Genomic DNA, 25,539 nt, shown 5'->3' with positions numbered 1-25,539 from the left:
TGTGATTGGCTGGTTGGATATCTGTTAACAGGAAAGTGTACAGTGGAACTGAGAAAGTATTGAATAATTTATTGTTATACTAATATTTTGTTGAAAGGTTCCTAAAAGGTTGACGGTTTTGTTATTTTTCTGAGTTTATAAATATGTTTAAGCTCTGAAAGAGAAGAATTAAAAGAAAAATAAGTGATTAGTGACGTTAACGTTTTAAAAGAATCTCCAAGTTTATTTTAACTGAAACTGATGACAGAATAATACAGAGATTTGTGTTCAGTTAGATTAAAAACAGACAAAAACACTTTCCTTTCAACTGTTTAAACATTTCAGAGTTCAAAAAGTATCTATTGTCATGAGATATTCTTACATACTTTAATTGGCACGAGGGTCATCTTTTAGCAAAGCACCGGATAAAAAAAGTTGATTTTGACATTAATAAGTTTATGATGTAGACTGTTGGGAATGTAACTATCTATTTACATAAGAAACCCCAGGAATAAAACGTGGTGTATAAGGTTAAGCGAGAGCTCCTAAAAGCATCCCGTTCTGTAAAATCAGTATTAAAATATATGTTCTGTTAAATCTGTGAAAAAACTGAAACATAAATAATCTCTGATTTGTTTTCATTGTACGAATAATGTGACGACTATTTCGAATTACTCCTGAGCTAAGCTGGTGTATCTTTCTTCATCAGTGATCAGCAGCACACTCGCTGCAGCTAAATTATAAAGCATATACAGACGGTTAATTCAGTTATATTAAATGCCAACAAAATAAAAAAGCCTCAGAAGTAAGAAAAATTAATCATTAAAAATTGTGTTTAATTTAACATGAAGCCTTTTAGTACTATTTAGTACTATAGTATTTTTTCAATTATTATTTATTATTGTTTATCCATTTCCCTTTCAGTAAGGTATTTTCTTTTTTCATATAAAAAACATGAAGCACTGCTTTGCAGAGTAACTAAAAATAATTGCACATAGTTTAATATGATGAAAATGTGCCGATGAAACCTTCATCTCTTCTGCCCTGAACCCCCAGCTCATGTTGCTATACTGGCTTTCCAGTTCTGAATGACACTACCATCATCATCACCGTCATCATCATTGTTTTATGATAAACAGAAACAGTTTCTGATCGTGGTCATGGATTACTAATCTGTAGGTAAACTGTGTCAACGCATCTCTTCGGCGCGTCGGGGTCATGTGATGCGCGAGGGGCTCCGTAAAGATCAGCTCCATGATTTGACTAAAAATGCTGGTCAAACATTTTTGCCAATGGAACAATGGTCATTGTGTACTGGCTTCTTAACGCAAGGAAGAGTACCAACAGGTTATTTTTGTAATGTAAGCTGTGTATGATGTCAGATTCCCTTCAGCCGAATAAAGACATACGTGAAATCCAAGGCCTTCAGACAGATGAAGGGTTTAAGGATCAGTCAGGTCAAAGTCCTTCCACTATTCACCAGCTCATCCTGTTTCTTGCATTCTTTGCAAATTTGATCTTCTTGACCTCCCTGAGGACGTGGTCGGCCTTCCTCAGCTTCTCCATGGCTTTAGCCAGCAGATCTTCTGGTAGAACCTCCGTGTAGTCTTCCCCATGAGCCTGGCTCAGGAGCTTGCTTGTCGTTTTCATCTCCAGAGCCACCTCAGTCTCGAGTTTGATGACATCGTCATGAGTAGGTGCTGAGCCTTCATCCCCACCTCTGCTGGGCTGTATCGTTTGAGTACAGCTTGAGGACTCGGACAGCAGATCTCCGATGGAGGCCGACCTGGGTTTGACCGACGGTTTGGGAGGTTTGTGGTAGGGGGCTGCGAGCCGACAGGAAATGACATTTGGCCTCATCTGAGGTTTGGCTGGTGGACCTAATTGAACAGTGAGCTGAATGTCGTCCTCCAAAGTGTCCAACACGTCCAGACCAGGGTGGCTTCCCCTGAGTGCAGCTGTTGAAGCTGCCAGCGTGTCTTCACTCCCAGAGCCTTCACTTTCATCATCCGAGTGCTGGCCACTGTCCACAGATTTCTCCTCCGCCTTCTTTCTCTTGTCCCCAGACAAATGACAGTGCAGTGGACTCAGGCTGAAGCTGTCAGGGAGTGGGTCTTCAACAGAGACCACTACTGAGGGGACTTCGCTGTGGGGGGGGAGCTCCAGTGTCTGAGGAGAGCTGGATGAAGCGTTATCGTCAGCAGAGTCTGAAAGGCTTTCTTTGTGCTGCACATCAGGCTCAGCAGGTTTTTCTGGGCCTGGGTTCCTCTGAGGCGCTGTAGGTGTTTGTGGCTTGGTGTCACAGCTAACAGTCTCCACTGACTCTTGCACAGAAGCTTCTCCTTCTGCTTCGGGGCTTTCGGGTTCACCATCTCTGACATGGGGAAGAGTTTCCTCAGAGACCAGCTGGTCTGCCTCATCTGTTTCTGATTCTTTTCTGCTGTCCACTGTCCTCTCCACGTCCTCTTCAGCTGTGTCTTTAACTTGTTCTTTGGACGCCACGGCAGGATGAGAGGGCTTTTTCTCTTTAGATGGAGGTGTAGGAGGGTGGGGGCCCGATGTGGACTGTAATATTTCTGCAAGGTTGCTGAGAGAGCCAGCTGAGCTGGGCCTGTTGGGAGGGGTTGGAGGTGGACATGTTTTTTTCTTAGCATCAGGTTTTTGGTTCTCTGCAGCTTCTTCAGCAGGTGAGGAACAGGGTTTGACTTCTTTTGATGGAGGCATCGGTGGCTTCGGGACCTTGTTGAACACAAAACCATACTTTAGAGGCCACATCATTCAAACAAAGGGACAGTATGTCTGAGCAGTGTGGTTCCATAACTAACCTTTTTCTCTGGACCTTTTTCTTCATCTTTAGCAGGTTCATCCTCAGATGTGGAACTGGGATTAGCCTCTTTAGTAGGCGGCATTGGAGGTTTGATAGCCTTCTTCTGGGGACTGAGCTGTGGATCAGACTGAGACCCCTGCTCAGCACTTTGCTCCAACGGTTTCTCTGCAGCATTGTCGGAGTTGGGCTGGGGGGTCGGGTCTTTAGCTTTTTTGGGGGTCACAGTGCCATCAACATTACTGTGATGGGTCCCGTTAGGCATCACTGCACCCTCAAGATCAAGATCCAAACGCAGGATGCCATCAGATGACACATCAGCCACCTAAAGAATAAAAGATACTGTACGTATAAGACACGAAAAACAAAGTGTTTGTGAACACAAGTGTAAAATTTAAAACTAAATGGTGTAGAAAAGCTGAGTGCATTTGAACAAAATCCTGCAAATTTAAATCCAAAAACATCCAAGAAACACAAGCTTAAACACATATTTGCTTAACCTCTTCTTGATGAGCAGAATGAGTTCCTGAAGTACATAAGATGTTAGCAGACACCAAGAAGCAGCAATGCTAACAAGTAGCAACAGGATGTGGAGAAATTCAGCTAAAAGAAAGTCTTATAGGCTGTGTCTGAATATGCACCCTACTCCCTACATAGGGCCCTGTGCAGGGGTCACGCCATTTTGTCAGAGTGTCCGAATGTCCAGAAAGGAAAAAGTAGGGCACTCAAAATTACCCACAATGCATCTTGAAAAGTAGAGAGCATCGATGGTCACTAGACGGGTCAATATAGACCACAATGCACAATGCAGACGCTCAACGTGGCACAAGGATGCGAAAAAATTGAGCTGCGCGAAATTATCTATAAGCAAACAAACAAAGAATAAAATACAACATAAGGAATAAAAAAATATTTACACACAACTTTGGACTGGATTTGGAATGACATCTTGACGCGGATTGTGGTTGCCGTGGTGACAGCGGTAGTGACGTGGTTTGCGCGAAGAAAAAATAGGCAACTTCGTGTCTGAATCGCCAAGAGAATGAGTCACTATGTAGTGCAGCCCTACGTAGTGAACGAGGGGTTAGGGAGTAGGGTGGACATTCGGACACAGCCATAGTGAAGGGTTCACTCTTCCTGTCAGACCATCATAGACCATCCTAGGCTTCACTTCTGGACCCTCATGGTGGTTCTAAGGTGAATGTGGGGCTGTCCCTGGATCCTCCTGTCTCTGACCATTGATAAAGATGTCCATCATCATCATCAACATCATCGGCCGATGGCTTCCTGAGATATTTACCTGTGTAACACCTCTATTAAACACCTGGAAACCTGCTCAGGTTCACTTTTACCTTCTACTGTAGCACAGTTCCTCCTCAGATATTACTTTACTCATTCCCAGTATTACATTACTAATTCCCTAGGATTACTCTACTCATTCCTATGACTACTTTACTCATTCCCAGGATTGCTTTACTCATTCCTAGGATTACTTTACTCATTCCTAGGACTACTTTACTTATTCCTAGGACTACTTTACTCATTCCCAGGATTACTTTACTCAGTCCTAGGACTACTTTACTTATTCCTAGGACTACTTTACTCATTCCCAGGATTACTTTACTCAGTCCTAGGATTACTTTACTCATTCCTAGGATTACTTTACTCATTCCCAGGATTACTTTACTCATTCCTAGGATTACTTTACTCATTCCTAGGACTACTTTACTTATTCCCAGGATTACTTTACTCATTCCTAGGATTACTTTACTCATTCCTAGGACTACTTTACTTATTCCTAGGACTACTTTACTCATTCCCAGGATTACTTTACTCAGTCCTAGGATTACTTTACTCATTCCCTAGGATTACTTTACTCATTCCTAGGATCACTCTACTCATTCCTAGGACTACTTTACTCATTCCTATGACTACTTTACTCATTCGTAGGATTACTTTACTCATTCCTAGGATTACTTTACTAATTCCCTAGGATTACTTTACTCAATCCTAGGATTACTTTACTCAGTCATAGGATTACTTTACTAATTCGTAGGATTACTTTACTCATTTCCAGGATTACTTTACTCATTCCTAGGATTACTTTACTAATTCCCTAGGATTACTCTACTCATTCCTATGACTACTTTACTCATTCCCAGGATTGCTTTACTCATTCCTAGGATTACTTTACTCATTTCTAGGACTACTTTACTTATTCCTAGGACTACTTTACTCATTCCCAGGATTACTTTACTCAGTCCTAGGACTACTTTACTTATTCCTAGGACTACTTTACTCATTCCCAGGATTACTTTACTCAGTCCTAGGATTACTTTACTCATTCCTAGGATTACTTTACTCATTCCCAGGATTACTTTACTCATTCCTAGGATTACTTTACTCATTCCTAGGACTACTTTACTTATTCCTAGGACTACTTTACTCATTCCTAGGATTACTTTACTCATTCCTAGGACTACTTTACTTATTCCTAGGACTACTTTACTCATTCCCAGGATTACTTTACTCAGTCCTAGGATTACTTTACTCATTCCTAGGATTACTTTACTCATTCCCAGGATTACTTTACTCATTCCTAGGATTACTTTACTCATTCCTAGGACTACTTTACTTATTCCTAGGACTACTTTACTCATTCCCAGGATTACTTTACTCAGTCCTAGGATTACTTTACTCATTCCCTAGGATTACTTTACTCATTCCTAGGATCACTCTACTCATTCCTAGGACTACTTTACTCATTCCTATGACTACTTTACTCATTCGTAGGATTACTTTACTCAATCCTAGGATTACTTTACTAATTCCCTAGGATTACTTTACTCAATCCTAGGATTACTTTACTCAGTCATAGGATTACTTTACTAATTCGTAGGATTACTTTACTCATTTCCAGGATTACTTTACTCATTCCTAGGATTACTTTACTAATTCCCTAGGATTACTCTACTCATTCCTAGGACTACTTTACTCATTCCTAGGATTACTTTACTCATTCCTAGGATTGCTTTACTCATTCTAGGGCTGGGCGATATGGCCTAAAAATAAAATCTCCGATTTTTTATAACCAAATCCGATTTCCGATTTTAATCGATTTTTTTTCCTTTTCTTTTACAAAACATAAATAAACTTATTAAAAAAATTCATTTGTTTATATAGATGAATGCTAGCAAAAATAAAGCATATAATGTCATAGCTCTTCCACCATATAAACGACTTCATATCTTACATTGAAATATGCGACACAATGCATCCGTGATCTCTTTCCATCTGGATCCTTATCATACAGGATCCACTGCAGGAATAATTCCCCTGATGAAGGTTGTCTCTTAACTAGGGTTTGTGGGTTAAGTTGATTTCTGCATCTCGTAGAGAGCAGCATTTCTCACTGCAGTTATACGCACAGCTAAATCCCAGGCATGAGTGAAGGGTCACTTTACTGAAAATCTGTCAGACAAACACCGTTCTGGTGTGGACGGAGGGCTAAGTCTGCTGCTAACTAACTATGGAAAAAAATCCAGATTTTCAAAAAAAATTAATCTCCAGAAATGGAAAATTCGATTTATCGATTTTATCGATTAATCGCCCAGCCCTAACTCATTCCCAGGTATACTATCAAGATCATACATACAGCCCTTCTAGTTGTGAAGATGTACTTTATGCAAATTGTTTTACATTTCTGATGTGGCATTTTAGACAGGATGCAGAAAAAATGCTTCATCGAGAGGAGGTTCTGCATCTTTTGCCTGTGAAGCATGTGCACCCATCTACCAACATACCACATACACACCTCTTTCATGTGAATCCTCGTTGGTGGCCTCCGGTTTCGGTTCCCTTTTGGCCTTGATCGAGTAACATGTTCTAAATGACTGATTTTGTCCACCTTCACCTGTGTTAAACATGGACCATTTTCAGCTTTTAAAATCAACTTGTTTATGACTGAATCCAAAATTCATCGTGAGACATTTACCTCATCAAAGACTTTGTTCTTTGCACGACTGATGGCATCACTGAGGGCTTTAATCCAAGCTTCCTTCTCCTCTGCAGTCTGAACTTGGAGCTTCACATTATGGACCTTCACATATAAAAAACCAGTTTATCCAACCTCTACATTCAACCTTTACCACAGGCTGAGTATATGAACTGTGGCTCAACAGCACACACACTGGTGCTACTCTCAGAACTTTACACAGAACCAGAGTTGAACACCGTTACCCCGGTGATGGCAACAGGTTGCCAAGCAGCTCCTCACATGCTGGTCAGACCACCCTGCGTTTCTTCACATGGAACAACAAGCAACAGACTGAGGTCTTATCTTACAACTAAATTCATAAAAACAGATAATGGTGCTATTTAAACTTGATAATTTATTAAAAGATTTACATGGTTTACTTCACTAATTAAAAAAGTACCAATGATTGACAATACACAGCAACATAAGAGTCATACCAACGGTTGTGTAGTGTAGACATGAATAAGTTACTGTTGTTGTTGTTGTTCATGCTGTGGATGCAGGATCAAACACTGTACGGTCAGTTCCTGAAAGGGAAATTCTTTTACTTTGGAAAATGGAAATTTGTTTTGAAACAGGACGCTGACTCTCTAAGGTTGTCATCTGCAGTGAAACCGAGAACGTGAGGAGTGCGCTGAAAGCACATGTTGAGAGAACTGGAGCTGGAGAAGGACTGAAAACGAGGGGAAACAAAGTACTGGCCATCTCCAGGGAAGCTACTGGTGGGAAAACCGTTTTATGTTCGGTTTTATTATTAGTTCAGAGGCTTGCTAAATGTAAGAAAAATGTTAAGCTAAGTTAATTTTGCTGATTCAACAAGCTTGTTAGCATTGTTGCTTATAACTTTAAGAATATTTTCTGTATGTTATATGTTTAGATAGCTAAAAGTAATTATTATATTTGTGTTCTTTTGTATTGTAAAGGTTTTCAACCTGATCTTCAACTTACCTGACTGGCATCTAAATGGGCACATGTCAAAGTGAACAGAGGAAAAGGAAAATCAAGAAAGTTGTTGTTTCAGTTGATCCAACTAAACCTGTAGCTGGCCGAGGCCTTTTTCAAGTTTGGACAGACTTTAAGTTAAATCCCAGGATAACTTGACAAACACTACAGAGTGGTTGGGTGGTTGTCTACCAGGTAGAAGAAAGTTGGTTTGATCCGCTGTAGCCTTACCAGGCTCATCTGTGCTCAACCTCACATTAGTCTTTTAATATGTGCAAGTATGTGTGTGTGTATGTGTATGCTTGCTTGTACACAAGCGGGGAGGGAGGGGGTTATGTGTGGTGGTTGGGGTGGGGGGGGGATTGTTTTAACCATGGAAAGCACTTTGTGCTGCATTCATGTATGAAAAGTGCTCTATAAATAAAGATTGATTGATTGATTGATTGAGGATCTTCAAAGTTTGAAGAACATTTTTCTGAAATTGTTCCAGTTTTAGATCCAGTTTGTCTCAGATTGGTGAAGCTCTGTCCATCTTTCCATGTGAGAGACTCTGCCTCTCTGAAATGCTCCTTTTATACCAGTCATGTTACTGACCTGTTGCCAGGTAACCTGGTTAGTTGTCCAGTGCTCCTCCAGGTGTTTCTGGTTTGTACCAGGTACTTTTCCAGCCTTTTGTTGCTCCTGTTCCAACTTTTTCCAGACGTGTTGCTGCATCAGATTCACTATCAGCTCATATTTTCATGGTGAAACGTCTCCGTTTCATCCTCTGAGATGCTGTTTATCTTTACTGGGAATAACATATAGCCTGATGGGATTTATAAATCATTTTCATCGTTTTTATTTACATTTTACAGTGTCCTGACTTTTTGGGAAGTAGGGTTAAATATGATTAACAATGTTATCATTTAATTGGTCAATTAATTTATTGATTCCTACATTTTTCAGTATTTAATTATAGAAAATGTTGAAGTAAAGATTTGATGTGATCTGTTGGTCTCCTTAACTAGCCTATTATTTATTGTGATTTGGCTTGAACTGATTTGTGTTGTGAACTGGCGCTGTACAAATAAAGCTGGATTGAACTGAATTTAATATCACTAGTACAGCACTTACATGGATTAAAGCTGATCTCACTAATCATAAATAATTTTTCCATATCAACAACTGCTTATCATCCACAGCCCCAGGGTTCAAAGCTGGGCCCCCTTCTCTTCATACTTACCATCATCATCATCATCATCAATCATCATCTATACCTCTCACTGAAACCATTTCCTGGATGCAAAGAACTACCTTAAACTCAACTGGGATAAAAGGGACATTATTGGTCCATAATTCACCCCGTAGATCCAGGATAACTACTGCGTCAGTACTGATACCTCCTCCCTTTCTCCATCCCCTCACATTTGCAACTTCTGCATCACACTCGACAAATAACCCTCTTACACATCAATAACAACAACAACAATAATAACAGTAATAATGATAATAATGATAATGATATTATTATTATTATTATCATTATTATTTATTATTATTATTATCATTATTATTTATTATTATTATAATCATTATTATTTATTATTATTATTATCATTATTATTTATTATTATTATTATCATTATTATTATTAATGATAATAATAATAATAATAATAATATTTAGGACGGTCCTGTCGCTTCCTGTTGGTCCATCGTTCGTCCTGTCTATCAATCTATATATAAGGCTCAGGGTAAAAAGATTGTGTGTAAAAATATTGATGTTTGTACATTCATGTATTTGTGTATGTGTAAACATATTTTTTGTGCATAATTTACATATTATCCAAAAGTTACACACAATTGCTGGTTTACATGGTTTACAAATCACACACACAATTTTTTTCTTTAAGTGATGACAGGCTGTAAAAACTAAACTTGTGAACTGTGGTTAATTCAGAGTTCCAGTTTTAGGTGAAAACAGATCTATTATTTATTTCTTCGTAAACCCAGAAAAGTGTACAACACATGTACACTGAATTAGATGCAGTATAATTTAATGTGTTATGTTGTAAGAAATTAAATTTTTATGTCTGATGAAGAGGATAATAATGAGCCGACAGAAATGGTGTCTTTTTTATAACTGAGATTAACATAAATCTAATTTAATGTATGAGATGGCTTCATTTTTACTAAGCTGTCACACATCTTTAATTTCTGCACTTTATTATTATATCGTGATGTATGATTGTACATTAATGTAATTTCCCTCTGGGATGATATAAATTTTTTTCATTTTGTTTTCATTTTAAATAAAATCTTGCCTTTAATTTCAGATTTACACAAGTTCAGCTAACAACGAAGGCATCAGTTGGCTCACCGCATTTCCAGACTTGGGTGATCGAATCAGGACCAATCTGTGCTTCTTCTTGAAGGGGCTCTTTAATTCATGACATTTATCATAGTTTTCCAGGTCGAACCTCTCCAGGCAGGTCTGCAGGCCCTGCAACACAGAAGTACAGGTACATTTTCTCCTAATGTGTCAATTTAAGGATATATCTGTCCTCAGGTCAGTTTTCATCAGTAGTTATTGATCAGCCCTGAACAACAACTGACTTATTCATACCAGGAGGACTTTCTGTGGTGTAACCTACCTCGTTTTCAAACACCACAATCTCTGTCTTCTCCACATGGATGTAGCGGTCTTTGTAGCTGGCCAAAACTCGACCGTGAGCCTTCTTCACCCAGCCAGCCTTGCTCAGGAACTTGGGTTCTTCATGCTGGGCTGGTTCTTCTTTAGTACCCTATGATGACAGAGTGAAAGGACGTCACACCACCGTCATCCGTCAGGCTGCAAGCTGAATTTAGATTGTGATGACATCTGGTGCTTTGCTGAAGTAAAACTTTAAAATCACACAATTTATTTGTACTTTGCAAAGAAAGAGATGCGGTGATGGCTTGATGCTTATAACTTTAGATAAGCATTATCATCAACACACCATTTTGGACCTGCAACATTGTACCAGTTTTCGCTACGGATCACCAATCAAATGACTAAATGATGGTATTGATATGTTATGTATCTTAGGGGCAGTGGTAGCCTAGTGGTTACAGAGTTAGGCTTGGGTCTAGAGAACCTGGGTTCAAGTTCCTGGGCTGGCAAATAAGGTAAAAACCACTGTGGGCCCCTGAGCAAGGCTCCCTGGGCGCTGGAATCTGGCAGCCCACTGCTCCTAGCAACTAGGGTGGGTTAAATGCAGAGAAAGAATTTCCCAGCTGGGATTAATAAAGTAGAATAAATTTAAAAAATTAAATTAAATCTTGATTGTTTATATACCTGTAAAGGTATGACAAAAAGACAAGGAAGCCTTGGCCAGTCATGAAGCAAGGCTATCTCGCATCCTTTTAAATTTGCTGATGTACATGCAAAGTCAGATCTCCGTGTGGTTGAGTCGGAATCCAGACCTCATCCTGACTCGGTTCTCAAAGAGGTACTGTTTCAATGACTACCATCTGGCAGCCCTCACTCCCATTCTTATGAAGGCTAGTGTTTCCATCTCCACTGCCCTCCACACAGCCCTCACACATCTGGACACTAAAGACTCCTACGTCAGAATGCTGTGTCAGTCCGGCATTTAGCACAATCGTCCCCCAAGGATATGTGCTGAGCCCCCTCCTCTTCACTCTGCTGACCCACGACTCAACACCGTCACACAGCTCCAACCTCCTCATCCAGTCTGCAAATGACTTGACTGTGGTCAACGCATCGTGAGATCAGCGGAGAAGATGGTCGGCGCCCCTCTCCCCTCCCTGCAAACATCTCCACCTCTCCTCACCCGTAAAGCCCTCTGCATTGAGAGTGAGACCCCACCCACCCGTCACACAGCTTATTCAGCCTGCTGCCTACAGGAAGGAGCCTGTGGGCCAGGACCAGGACCAGCAGACTGAAGGACAGTTTGGTCCACCAGGCTGTCAGGATGCTGAAGTCTCTCCCTGCTCCACCCCCCTTCCACCCACCCTGGACTATGACAATAAACCTGACTTTGACCAGACAGACCAAAGGGGGAGGAGGTCCCAGTGTGTTGATGTTTTAGGGGGATCTCAGAGAAAATAATTTTTTATAACCTTCTTGAAGATAGAGGAACATCCCTGCTCTGATAGCATTTGGTAGATGTTCCACCATCATAAATCAGCAGAGGTTGATTCTCCCATTAGGCAAAGGTCTGAAATCACCTCAAGCCCCAAGCTACCAACTTCCAGTTGCCTCTATGCAACTTCCAGTCAACTTACTAGACAGTATTTTTTATTATATTATTTATTGTATTTATGATATCAGGTCCCTCATTTACACCACAGGATAACTCACAGATAGCTGATCAACAGTGCAAAGTGAACCTGTTCAAGTCAACGACAATCAAATTAGATTTTAAAAATACCAACAGGGGTGCAGACTTACTAGCAGTAATTATTATTATTATTATTATTATTATTATTATTATATTGTTGTTGTTGGCATTTCATAACCAGAAAACAATGTTTGAGTCAAACTGAGTGAAGAAGACTGAAAAGAATAAGTTTCAGTTTTCAGATAAATAAGGGCTGAATACATGTTAAAAGTGGTCATACAAGTTAATTTGTTGTATGGTCATGAATGATCTGCAGAGGTCAGAGAGTAGACATATTAGCATTTGCTGGGATATAAATAAGATCATGATTGATGTAATTTCTTCCTGTTTTTAATACTTTTTAAGTTATTTTTTATTAAAAAATCTACTAAATGTTTTTAAGGAAAAGAAAAAAAACATGTTCTTCAATAGTCTAAGAAAGTCAGTCCAAACATTGGTTCGAGCCTCGGCCGGTTCAAACATGTTCTGTCCGTGTAGCGCTGGTCCTCGGCCGGTTCAAACATGTTCTGTCCGTGTAGCGTGTGTCCTCGTCCGGTTCAAACATGTTCTGTCCGTGTAGCGTGGGTCCTCGGCCGGTTCAAACATGTTCTGTCCGTGTAGCGTGGGTCCTCGGCCGGTTCAAACATGTTCTGTCCGTGTAGCGTGGGTCCTCGGCCGGTTCAAACATGTTCTGTCCGTGTAGCGTGGGTCCTCGGCCGGTTCAAACATGTTCTGTCCGTGTAGCGTGGGTCCTCGGCCGGTTCAAACATGTTCTGTCCGTGTAGCGTGGGTCCTCGGCCGGTTCAAACATGTTCTGTCCGTGTAGCGTGGGTCCTCGGCCGATTCAAACATGTTCTGTCCGTGTAGCGTGGGTCCTCGGCCGGTTCAAACATGTTCTGTCCGTGTAGCGTGGGTCCTCGGCCGATTCAAACATGTTCTGTCCGTGTAGCGCTGGTCCTCGGCTGGTTCAAACATGTTCTGTCCGTGTAGCGTGGGTCCTCGGCCGGTTCAAACATGTTCTGTCCGTGTAGCGTGGGTCCTCGGCCGGTTCAAACATGTTCTGTCCGTGTAGCGTGGGTCCTCGGCCGATTCAAACATATTCTGTCTGTGTAGCGTGGGTCCTCGGCCGGTTCAAACATGTTCTGTCCGTGTAGCGTGGGTGTATCTGTTCAGGTGTATCAGTCCAGGTGTACCAGTCCAGGTGTACCTGTCGGGGTGTATCTGTCCAAGTGTACCTGTCCAGTTGTACCTGTCCGGGTGTACCAGTCCAGTTGTACCTGTCCAGGTGTACCTGTCCAGGTGTATCTGTCCAGGTGTACCAGTCCAGGTTTACCTGTCCAGGTGTATCTGTCCGGGTGTACCTGTCCGGGTGTATCTGTCCAGATGTATCTGTCCAGGTGTACCAGTCCAGGTGTACCAGTCCAGGTGTATCTGCCTCTCACCTGCTAATTGCCGGGACAGCTTCCCGCCGACCCTGAATTGTGAATTCTAAGCGGTACAGAAAATGAATCAATGTCTCGTAAATTTAGCCTCCTACCTCAGATCATCAAACGTCAGCGACCATCATGTTTTCTTCTGTTTTTCCACTGGCATGGCGGTTAGTGACAGCATGGCAGCAGTAACACTCACTAATGTTTAGTATAAATAACACTCTGCAGCTCAGGCAGCTAAAACCTACAGACATGTGAAGTCCAGGTCCAGGATCCGTCTGTGTGGTGGCTCTGGAAGCTCTAACTCCAGCCTCAGTCCAGTCCTGGTGAAGCTTTTCCTGACCGTTCTCTCCTTCTGCTTCATCCTGTTACAGCTTTTCCTTCCAATCAGCTTCTTCTTGATGAGCTTTGATGCAGCACTTTGAAAGCATACAGCTTCTTCTTGATGAGCTTTGATGCAGCACTTTGAAAGCATACAGCTTCTTCTTGATGAGCTTTGATGCAGCACTTTGAGAGCATACAGCTTCTTCTGCAGTCACCTGCTGAGGCTTTCCCTCCTGGTGGAGGGAGTCAGTGATGGTTTCTGTCCAGCTGTCAGGTCAGCAACCTTCCCCATGATGCTGGACTCTATTGGAACAGACTGAGACCATCTAGATGCTCAGGAGGCCTCTGCATGTGTTTGGATGGATCAGCTGGTTAACATTGCTGATACAGAATAGTAGCTGGAGAGTCTGATTGGTCCACTAGAGCTAACCAATCCCAGCAGATGGGGCTTTTTTTTTTAGAAATTAAGTCAACTTCAGTAACATCTATTTAAACAGGAAATGTGTGAATATGTGGAGGTAAGAAGTTCATGTTTAGTTCATAGCTAGATAGTCTGAAGTATCTCTGAATGTGTTCATACTGTTTCCAGTAAACTGGGCTACCACTCTAATCTCTCCATGATGCTGACCTCGGTGAAAGCAGACTTGTTGACTTAGTTCTGTGTAAATCCACAGACTTCTTTTAATTGAAAACACCAACCAGTGCAGGTGTCTGCAGAATTCACAGGCTTTGTTTCAGCTGTTGGAACTTCCACAGGATATTTTTTTCTGTTTTGGCATCAGGTGGGAGGTCATCAAACTGTTTTTCCACTTTCACTGTAGAGGCGAGGCTGTCTCCACTCAGTAAACACTCAGCGCAGCTGCAAAGAAAGGAACGCAAAGCAGGGAGGAGGGACATGCCAGAGAGACAACCAGGAAAGCAAAAAAGAAGAAAAGATTCTTCCTCCAGCTGTATAAAGGCACCACTAAGATTAGAGCTGCACAGTCCAGAAAACATTTGTCATGCCTGCTACAGGGCTGGACTGTACCAAGCCCCTGCAACAGAACAGCAGCTACAGGCTAATTTTCCTCAAACCTAAGCTGACTAATATATTTGTGTAGATATCAGATGGTAAATAATGGAGCTGCACAGGAAGTCTGCTCTACACCGCAGCACTAAGAAAAGCCCACAGATCGTTCTGCAGGCGGCCGTAATCATGTCGCTGGTGGTATATGGTACGTTACGGTACCTTATCATGCCGCTGGTGGTATATGTTACGTTACGGTACCTTATCATGTTGCGGGTGGTATATGGTACGTTACGGTACCTTATCATGTCGCTGGTGGTATATGGTACGTTACGGTACCTTATCATGTCGCTGGTGGTATATGTTACGTTACGGTACCTTATCATGTTGCTGGTGGTATATGGTACGTTACGGTACCTTAACATGTCACTGGTGGTATATGGTAGTTTACGTTATCGTATTATGTAGCTGGTGGTATACGGTATGTTACGGTACCTTATCATGTTGCTGGTGGTATATGGTACGTTACAGTATCTTATCATATTGCTGGTGGTATGTGGTATGTTACGTTATCGTATCATGTCGCTGGTGGTATATGGTATGTTACGGTACCTTATGATGTTGCTGGTGGTATATGGTACGTTATGGTCCCTTGATATGTTGCTGGTGGTATATGGTACGTTACGTTATCGTATTATGTTGCTGGTGGTATATGGACCGTTACGTTATCGTATCATGTTGCTGGTGGTAAATGGTACGTTACAGTACCGTATCATATCGCTGGTGGTATACAGTATGTTACGGTACCTTATCATGTCGCTGGTGGTATATGGTATGTTACAGTGCCTTAACATGTCACTGGTGGTATATGGTACGTTACGGTACTGTATCACGTCGCTGGTGGTATATGGTACGTTACGTTATCGTATCATGTCGCTGGTGGTATATGGTATGTTACAATACCTTATCATGTTGCTGGTGGTATACGGTATGTTACGGTACCTCATCATGTTGCTGGTGGTATATGGTACGTTACGTTATCGTATCATGTCGCTGGTGGTATATGGTATGTTACAATACCTTATCATGTCGCTGGTGGTATATGGTATGTTACGGTATCTTATCATGTTGCTGGTGGTATACGGTATGTTACGGTACCTCATCATGTTGCTGGTGGTATACGGTATGTTACGGTACCTCATCATGTTGCTGGTGGTATATGGTACGTTACGGTACCTTATCATGTCGCCGGTGGTATATGGTATGTTACAGTGCCTTAACATGTCACTGGTAGTATATGGTACGTTACGGTACCGTATCACGTCGCTGGTGGTATATGGTATGTTACGTTATCGTATCATGTCGCTGGTGGTATATGGTATGTTACAATACCTTAACATGTCGCTGATGGTATATGGTACGTCACGGTACCTTATCATGTTACTGGTGGTATATGGTACGTTACGTTATCGTATCATGTCGCTGGTGGTATATGGTATGTTACGGTATCTTATCATGTTGCTGGTGGTATACGGTATGTTACGGTACCTCATCATGTTGCTGGTGGTATACGGTATGTTACGGTACCTCATCATGTTGCTGGTGGTATATGGTACGTTACGGTACCTTATCATGTCGCCGGTGGTATATGGTATGTTACAGTGCCTTAACATGTCACTGGTAGTATATGGTACGTTACGGTACCGTATCACGTCGCTGGTGGTATATGGTACGTTACGTTATCGTATCATGTCGCTGGTGGTATATGGTATGTTACAATACCTTAACATGTCGCTGATGGTATATGGTACGTCACGGTACCTTATCATGTTACTGGTGGTATATGGTACGTTACGTTATCGTATCATGTCGCTGGTGGTACATGGTACGTTACAGTACCGAATCATATCGCTGGTGGTATACGGTATGTTACGGTACCTTATCATGTCGCTGGTGGTATATGGTATGTTACAGTGCCTTAACATGTCACTGGTGGTATATGGTACGTTACAGTACCGTATCACGTCGCTGGTGGTATATGGTACGTTACGTTATCGTATCATGTCACTGGTGGTATATGGTATGTTACAATACCTTATCATGTCGCTGATGGTATATGGCACGTTACGGTACCTTATCATGTCGCTGGTGGTACATGTTACGTTACGGTACCTTATCATGTTGCTGGTGGTATATGGTACGTTACAGTACCTTAACATGTTGCTGGTGGTATGTGGTATGTTACGTTATCGTATCATGTCGCTGGTGGTATATGGTATGTTACGGTACCTTATCATGTTGCTGGTGGTATATGGTACGTTACAGTACTGTATCATATCGCTGGTGGTATACGGTATGTTACGGTACCTTATCATGTTGCTGGTGGTATATGGTATGTTACGGTATCTTATCATGTTGCTGGTGGTATATGGTATGTTACGGTATCTTATGTTGCTGGTGGTATATGGTATGTTACGTTATCGTATCATGTCGCTGGTGGTATATGGTATGTTACAGTACCTTATCATGTCGCTGGTGGTATATGGTAAGTTACGTTATCGTATCATGTCGCTGGTGGTATATGGTACGTTAAAGTACCTTATCATGTTGCTGGTGGTATATGGTACGTTACGGTATCTTATGTTGCTGGTGGTACATGGTATGTTACGTTATCGTATCATGTCGCTGGTGGTATATGGTACGTTAAAGTACCTTATCATGTCGCTGGTGGTATATGGTATGTTAAGGCCCCTTAATATGTTGCTGGCGGTATATGGTACGTTACGGTACCTTAACATGTCGCTGATAGTATATGGTACGTCACGGTACCTTATCATGTTGCTGGTGGTATATGGTACGTTACGTTATCGTATTATGTCGCTGGTGGTACATGGTACGTTACAGTACCGTATCATATCGCTGGTGGTATACGGTATGTTACGGTACCTTATCATGTCGCTGGTGGTATATGGTATGTTACAGTGCCTTAACATGTCACTGGTGGTATATGGTACGTTACAGTACCGCATCACGTCGCTGGTGGTATATGGTACGTTACGTTATTGTATCATGTCGCTGGTGGTATATGGTATGTTACAATACCTTATCATGTCGCTGGTGGTATATGGTACGTTACGGTACCTTATCATGTCGCTGGTGGTATATGGTACGTTACGGTACCTTATCATGTCGCTGGTGGTATATGTTACGTTACGGTACCTTATCATGTTGCTGGTGGTATATGGTACGTTACAGTACCTTAACATGTCACTGGTGGTATATGGTACGTTACGTTATCGTATTATGTAGCTGGTGGTATACGGTATGTTACGGTACCTTATCATGTTGCTTGTGGTATATGGTACGTTACGGTATCTTATCATGTTGCTGGTGGTATGTGGTATGTTACGTTATCGTATCATGTCGCTGGTGGTATATGGTATGTTACGGTACCTTATCATGTTGCTGGTGGTATATGGTACGTTATGGTCCCTTGATATGTTGCTGGTGGTATATGGTACGTTACATTATCGTATCATGTTGCTGGTGGTAAATGGTACGTTACAGTACTGTATCATATCGCTGGTGGTATACGGTATGTTACGGTACCTCATCATGTTGCTGGTGGTATATGGTATGTTACGGTATCTTATCATGTTGCTGGTGGTATATGGTATGTTACGGTATCTTATGTTGCTGGTGGTATATGGTATGTTACGTTATCGTATCATGTCGCTGGTGGTATATCGTATGTTACAGTACCTTATCATGTCGCTGGTGGTATATGGTAAGTTACGTTATCGTATGATGTCGCTGGTGGTATATGGTACGTTAAAGTACCTTATCATGTCGCTGGTGGTATATGGTATGTTAAGGCCCCTTAATATGTTGCTGGCGGTATATGGTACGTTACGGTACCTTAACATGTCGCTGATGGTATATGGTACGTCACGGTACCTTATGATGTTGCTGGTGGTATATGGTACGTTACGTTATCGTATCATGTCGCTGGTGGTACATGGTACGTTACAGTACCGTATCATATCGCTGGTGGTATACGGTATGTTACGGTACCTTATCATGTCGCTGGTAGTATATGGTATGTTACAGTGCCTTAACATGTCACTGGTGGTATATGGTACGTTACAGTACCGTATCACGTCGCTGGTGGTATATGGTACGTTACGTTATCGTATCATGTCGCTGGTGGTATATGGTACGTTACGGTACCTTATCATGTCGCTGGTGGTATATGGTACGTTACGGTACCTTATCATGTCGCTGGTGGTATATGTTACGTTACGGTATCTTATCATGTTGCTGGTGGTATATGCTACGTTACAGTACCTCAACATGTCACTGGTGGTATATGGTACGTTACGTTATCGTATTATGTAGCTGGTGGTATACGGTATGTTACGGTACCTTATTATGTTGCTGGTGGTATATGGTACGTTACGGTATCTTATCATGTTGCTGGTGGTATGTGGTATGTTACGTTATCGTATCATGTCGCTGGTGGTATATGGTATGTTACGGTACCTTATCATGTTGCTGGTGGTATATGGTACGTTATGGTCCCTTGATATGTTGCTGGTGGTATATGGTACGTTACGTTATCGTATCATGTCGCTGGTGGTATATGGTATGTTACAATACCTTATCATGTCGCTGATGGTATATGGTACGTTACGGTACCTTATCATGTCGCTGGTGGTATATGGTACGTTACGGTACCTTATCATGTCGCTGGTGGTATATGGTACGTTACGTTATCGTATCATGTCGCTGGTGGTATACGGTACGTTACGGTATCTCATGTCGCTGGTGGTATATGGTATGTTACGGTATCTTATCATGTTGCTGGTGGTATATGGTACGTTAATGTACCGTATCATGTCGCTGGTGGTATATGGTACGTTACTGTACCGTATCATGCCGCTGGTGGTATACGTATGTTACAGTACCTCGTCATGTCGCTGGTGGTATATGGTATGTTACAGTGCCTTAACATGTCACTGGTGGTATATGGTACGTTACGGTACCGTATCACGTCGCTGGTGGTATATGGTACGTTACGTTATTGTATCATGTCGCTGGTGGTATATGGTATGTTACAATACCTTATCATGTCGCTAGTGGTATATGGTATGTTACGGTATCTTATCATGTTGCTGGTGGTATACGGTATGTTACGGTACCTCATCATGTTGCTGGTGGTATATGGTACGTTACGGTACCTTATCATGTCGCTGGTGGTATATGGTATGTTACAGTGCCTTAACATGTCACTGGTGGTATATGGTACGTTACAGTACCGTATCACGTCGCTGGTGGTATATGGTACGTTACGTTATCGTATCATGTCGCTGGTGGTATATGGTATGTTACTGTACCGTATCATGTCGCTGGTGGTATATGGTATGTTACGGTACCTTAACATGTGGCTGATGGTATATGGTACCTTACGTTATCGTTTCTGAGCCGATTATCTGGACAAATCTGCTCGTAACACACTTCAGACCAAATGATAACTGTACAGAAAAATCTCATAAGAGTCACAATAATGTGGCGTTTGCCATACTTGGTGGGAAAGAGGGAAAATCAGGACAAAAACAGCCCGATAATCTTTATGTGTGTACCAGGCTTTACACGCCTGCCTGCACACAGCTTCACAGCTAATTCTGGAAATCATGTCTAAGTATACAGAAAATTTTACATTAAATTTACATGAAAAAAAGTTTCTCTAAACAAATATATTTAAGATGAATTGGATTTCACTGAGATAAATACATATTTTAAACAATTTATACTTTTATGCCAGTATGTTATACCATCCCCAATCCAACCCAGTTTAACCATTTATGATCCACCCTGAACCAGTAAAGCACGCTTCGCCCTGCATGCTAACTTTAAAGCAGTCTTTATACCACAAACCATAGATGGGCCCTGAAACTCTGATGTGTTCGTTAGCATGATGGGGCCCCTCATGTTACTCCCAATCAGCCATATAAGTCATTAAAGTCAAGTTTATGCTCCTTTCTAGTAGACATGAGAAATTCTCTTCTTTGTGACACTAAATTAGCTCCTCTTTCCTGGACTCACCGAACTCTGTAAAAGGCAAAAGCTGAGGTGGTAACTGTGTTTGTCACATCTCTGTTACTAAAGCAGGAAATCTATTTCTGTAAAGCTGTCACAGCCTGATGAGAATATTTATGCTCACTGACATTTATGCTCACTGACATTACACCTCAACACCCACAGTCTTCCTTTAACGTCCAACCTTTAAGCTTTACTGTGAACTCATAGTGGACTAAAAACTAACTTCTCTAACAACAATAAAATTCAACTTTATAATAATTATTATAACGTTCTAAATCATCAGGGGCTCCAATTAAAGAGTCATTGTACAATCTTGTCTTACAAACATCGAGAATAACTTTCCAGATCTAAATATGTCTTCAGATATTTTATCCAAAAGAAAAACTCCAGAATTCCAGCTCATTTTTGGAGGATAAATTTCTCTTTCACTTTTTTTGTTTTTCCACTGAGTCAGATAAGTAGACTACTGAGACCATCAGCAGCTTCATTTACAGTCAGTGTTCAGTCACAGTGTGTGGTGATATCAGCCGTCCAGGGATGTCCAGTCAGAAGTGCCAGCTCAGCAGTTTTCCTGCTAAATTAAGATACATTTCAGAGCCCTCGGCTATTTTTCTAACCCTAACCCCAAACAGCAACGAAACTAGCAATTTCTAGAAGAAACATTTCCAGCAAGAAGCACCAGCGTGCACACAGCTGGTGCACCTGAACTGCACCATCACACTGCAGAATGTGTCCAAAAATGTGCACAAAGGTCAAACAGTGCCATCAGAGCAGAGAAAACTAGAAATGCTTTGACTCCAGGTGAACTTTTCACTCACCAAATCACAGTTGTTTCACTATCTGACAACAGAAAGGAAAGTATGTGAAGGAGTGGAGCCTTATGGGGAATTTGGACGTATTAATCTGTGATTGTCACGATCCATGGGTTTTGGTTTGGTAGTCTTGTCATGTTCTGCTTTTCTTGACTTATTTTGTAGGATTTCTCTTTGTGTAATTTGTTTTGCTTTCTGCTTCCTGTTCTTCAGTTCACCTGGTTTAGTTTGCTCATTTGCTTCACCTGGTCCCTGCTAGTTCACCTCTGTATACCTTTTGGTTTCACTTATATCCTCCCAGTTCATTGTAGCCTTCATGTCTTTTTTCCGTGCATTTCATGTTCCTGTCATTTGTCCTCTGGCCTGGCTTCAGTTCCTGTTAACAAACCTTAGTTCCTGCACCGGTCTGCTTTCTGCCTTTTCAGCCTGTGTTTGGGTCCTTACCTCTACCTCAGCCCAGGACAGAGGTATATGGCAGGCGGCTGGGGATGAAATGGACGTAACGGTCTGGCCGCGAGCAGGAAGGCCTTTCCACGTGTGGACAGCATCATCTAGTGACTGACATGTACCAACCTTTCTTGCTTCTTCTTGCTTCTTGTCATGCTTTAGCACTGTTTACTGCTGCAGCTTCCTCCACATTTCATCCTCCCCATCGCGTTGCTGCTCATTCTAACACTAATTTCATATTACACATGTACAGGAGCACTCTGAAAACAAACATTAATGAATTCATGACCAACTTTCAGTTAAGGCTTCCTCAGTAATTAAAGAGACAGGAAAACACCATTTCTGTAGATGTAGACTAAAGATCTACTCAACTATTTCTTTTTAACCCTCCATATGCCCCTTGGGCTGTAGAAACATCTTCCAGAAGAACATTTAGCACATTTTCTGCAGACTGAGTACTTACTGTCCCTACAAGAACCATCAGGCTTTCACAATGAGGACCTTTTTTCACTCCCTGGATGCAGTCAGTGTGAGCCAGTATTCATCGTGTGGCAGAGGCCTGATTATAGAGCCATCAAGAGAGGGTTAATTGTTTTCTGCCCAACACATAATGTGGCTGTCTGTTTCCTCCCTGCTGAAGGAGTCAGGCAGATTCGTCACTACATGAACTCTAAGTCAGAGCAGAGGGTGACGCAGAGATGAGATAAATCATCTCTAGGCAAGGGCCACGGGGGTGGGGTGGTTTGGGTGAAAGAAAAAGAAGAATCATCTGTTCGAGCTTACACTCGATTTCAGCTCCAAACTGTGAAACACAGCAAATAAAAATCATGTTCAAATATCACAAATACACATTCCTCCCTCCATCTCAGAATCGGTTTAAAATAAAGTTGCTCCACTTCAGGCTGCTGAAAACATTTGAAAGTCAGCATTTTGATGCCGTAACTTAGGCTGAAAGTGTAAAACTAGTCACATATAAATCTGCAATATGACTATAAAAGTAGAACTGCAGTATTTTGGACTGGCCCAGTCACAGTTACATCGCTCACTTTTTATTATGATGGTGAGAATGAGGAAGAATATCTGGTGGTGGGGCCAAAAAAGGTCTGGTATGAGGAGAAATGACACTTAGATTTAAAGGTGAGCTGCTGAGTGTCTGATGGAAAGAAGTTAATAAATTACTTTAGATCATAGGGTATAAAAGTTGCCTGCACACGGGGGGGTGAGGCAAGTCTCTGCTTTACTTCCCTTTTCTTGTAAATTGGCTTCCTCAAAAAGCCATGTTGTCATTGAGTGGTGTGATTGTTGTTTTACTGTACGTTTTCTTTCAGGTTCTGGCCTCTAACGAGTTTTAGGGATATATGCTGGTTATTTTAAGCTCTGTTATCTGTTCTCTTACCCTGGAGACAGCGGCACGCCAAACAGCGTTCAGAAATACCTAAAATTTAAATTTTCTGGCTCTAATTTGAAAATTAACGATATTGAGCCCATTTTAAACCTTTTCCTGATACACTTCCCTATCATTAAAAAATTCGGCGTATGTATATTCCAATAATTATATAGTATTACTAAAATATAAAGGTTTATATACGCTTCCCCCTGTGTTTCGGAGCCTACCGCCCTCCTCTCGAGCGGTACTTCCCTCCAGTTCTCCTGCCAAACCCAACGCCCAATGTTAAAATGCACTTCACACGAGAGTTAAATGGAAAATATGATACAGCCGAAGTAACAACAACACCATCCGACTTAGATAAGGGTTGAATGTCTGATTTAAGTATTAAGAGTTTACGGCTACACGCAGGACTACGCTAAAAGGGACGATTTTTACATAGAGTTCAAGCTCTCCTTTTAGTTTCTCCTGGAATCCGACCAACAAGTTGATGCAATAGATTGACAGGTGAGCAGGTGCTTTGTGCAAACGAGATTGGTCTGCACCTGGTAGGATGGCGCTGCTATAAAATAAACAGAGAACTAACTATTACACTCAACCCAAAAAAATAATCGCTTTGGATTGCCATCGTTAGTGAGGGCCCTGGGCTTGCTCTTGTAAGTTGGTCGCTGCCTTTAAGTGTTTTTAAACGTCAGAAACAACTTTGTTTTAATCTGCCTAAACTGTGACCTCCCATTCACAAGTAATATGATGTCACTAAAAAGCAGAGGAAGCTGACTCGTTTAGAGCGACTACTCACATCTTCCATGATACCAGACCCGTTATGTGGCTGAGGACGAGCCCAAAATCCCTCGACGTCGCTTTTTATTCTCGCTACAAACTTGTTGCTTGCTGCCTGTTGATGAGCCGCTGACACATGTCCAGGATCACACGCAAATGCAGAAAACAAGGAACTGTGCAGGCTGTGACACGAAGGGTCGCATCATTTCCCTCTTCTGCCTCGGAGAAAAAAGTTCGAAGAAAAAAGTTTGGTTTCCGGTTGAAGTCCCTTTATATGCTTGACTCGACAAATCTGTCGAGGAGGAGCAACCCGACCAGCAGCAGCCTGTTTAACTGCGCACCATCCCGGCTCAGAGGCGCGTGCTGGGCCCGTGTGAGCTGCGCTTCCACCCTGTTATCAGGGTAAATTTACAGGATCAGTCAGGAAACAGATTTTCAGCTGCAGCATCATCTGAGAGTCAGAGATTTAGACTCCATCATTTCAACATAGGAGGAGACATCCGGAACAAAGTTTTTATCTAATTTTATCTGGGACATAAATGCGTCTCTATTAAGCTTCCTCTGATTGAACTTCTCCTCCAAATAATTAAGAGACAAGTTATATTCTCTTCAGCTACGTGCAGGGAGGAAGCAGCTTTGCGTTACATCAGTGGCGTATCCAGGAAATAATGGGGTGGCCAATCGATTTCACTACATTTAACAGCAGTATCATCATCTGTGGTTAGAAGCAGTGTGTGAAATACAGGGATTCAAATAGCATTTAGCTCTTTCCTATGTCAAAAAGACAAAATTATGTTTACAGATTTTAAAGAATATTATACAAGATGTGATCTTTAAAAGAAGCAAAACAAACAAAATGCCCTTTATCTTGCAGAGGAAATAAAGTCTGATATTACAAAATAAATATACAGAAAGACCAATAATCAACCAGTTAAAACAGCTGTTTATGTAGCTGGTTTTACACACCGACATGTGGATCTGGTTTTTAAGCTAGCAAAGGGTTACCTACCAAACCCTCAAACCACACCTCCCTCTTACTGTGTCCAGTTATACATCTATAACATTACTGTCATCTTTAATCATTCAGAAAAAATATATTTGATACAT

The 25,539-nt window shown here is 41.6% G+C and overlaps 1 protein-coding gene across 1 annotated transcript; it reads right to left on the bottom strand.

Moving 5' to 3' along the window:
* Positions 1 to 207: 207 nt before the first annotated feature.
* Positions 208 to 25,006, bottom strand: plekho2 (pleckstrin homology domain containing, family O member 2). The gene is made up of 7 exons (XM_041989055.1): positions 24,452 to 25,006; positions 10,414 to 10,563; positions 10,140 to 10,262; positions 6,798 to 6,902; positions 6,618 to 6,716; positions 2,805 to 3,128; positions 208 to 2,718 (listed from the first exon to the last, which is right to left on the bottom strand). The coding sequence occupies exons 1-7, from the start codon at positions 24,458 to 24,460 to the stop codon at positions 1,456 to 1,458; spliced, it is 2,073 nt and encodes a 690-aa protein (XP_041844989.1). The 5' UTR covers positions 24,461 to 25,006; the 3' UTR covers positions 208 to 1,455.
* Between the last annotated feature and the right edge of the window lie 533 nt (positions 25,007 to 25,539).

The sequence above is a fragment of the Melanotaenia boesemani genome, chromosome 1 (genome assembly GCF_017639745.1).
Source record: "Melanotaenia boesemani isolate fMelBoe1 chromosome 1, fMelBoe1.pri, whole genome shotgun sequence".
NCBI classification, from domain to species: domain Eukaryota; kingdom Metazoa; phylum Chordata; class Actinopteri; order Atheriniformes; family Melanotaeniidae; genus Melanotaenia; species Melanotaenia boesemani.
This window is presented reverse-complemented; position numbering and strand designations above follow the sequence as displayed.

What these genes read in the sequence shown, in the direction of transcription:
- plekho2 (XM_041989055.1), bottom strand. An exon ending in TTGTGGTGTTTGAAAACGAG is followed by an intron (nt 10,263 to 10,413) that starts GTAGGTTACACC and finishes TCTGTGTTGCAG; the next exon opens with GGCCTGCAGACCTGCCTGGA. An exon ending in CGAGGATTCACATGAAAGAG is followed by an intron (nt 3,129 to 6,617) that starts GTGTGTATGTGG and finishes TTTATTCTTTAG; the next exon opens with GTGGCTGATGTGTCATCTGA.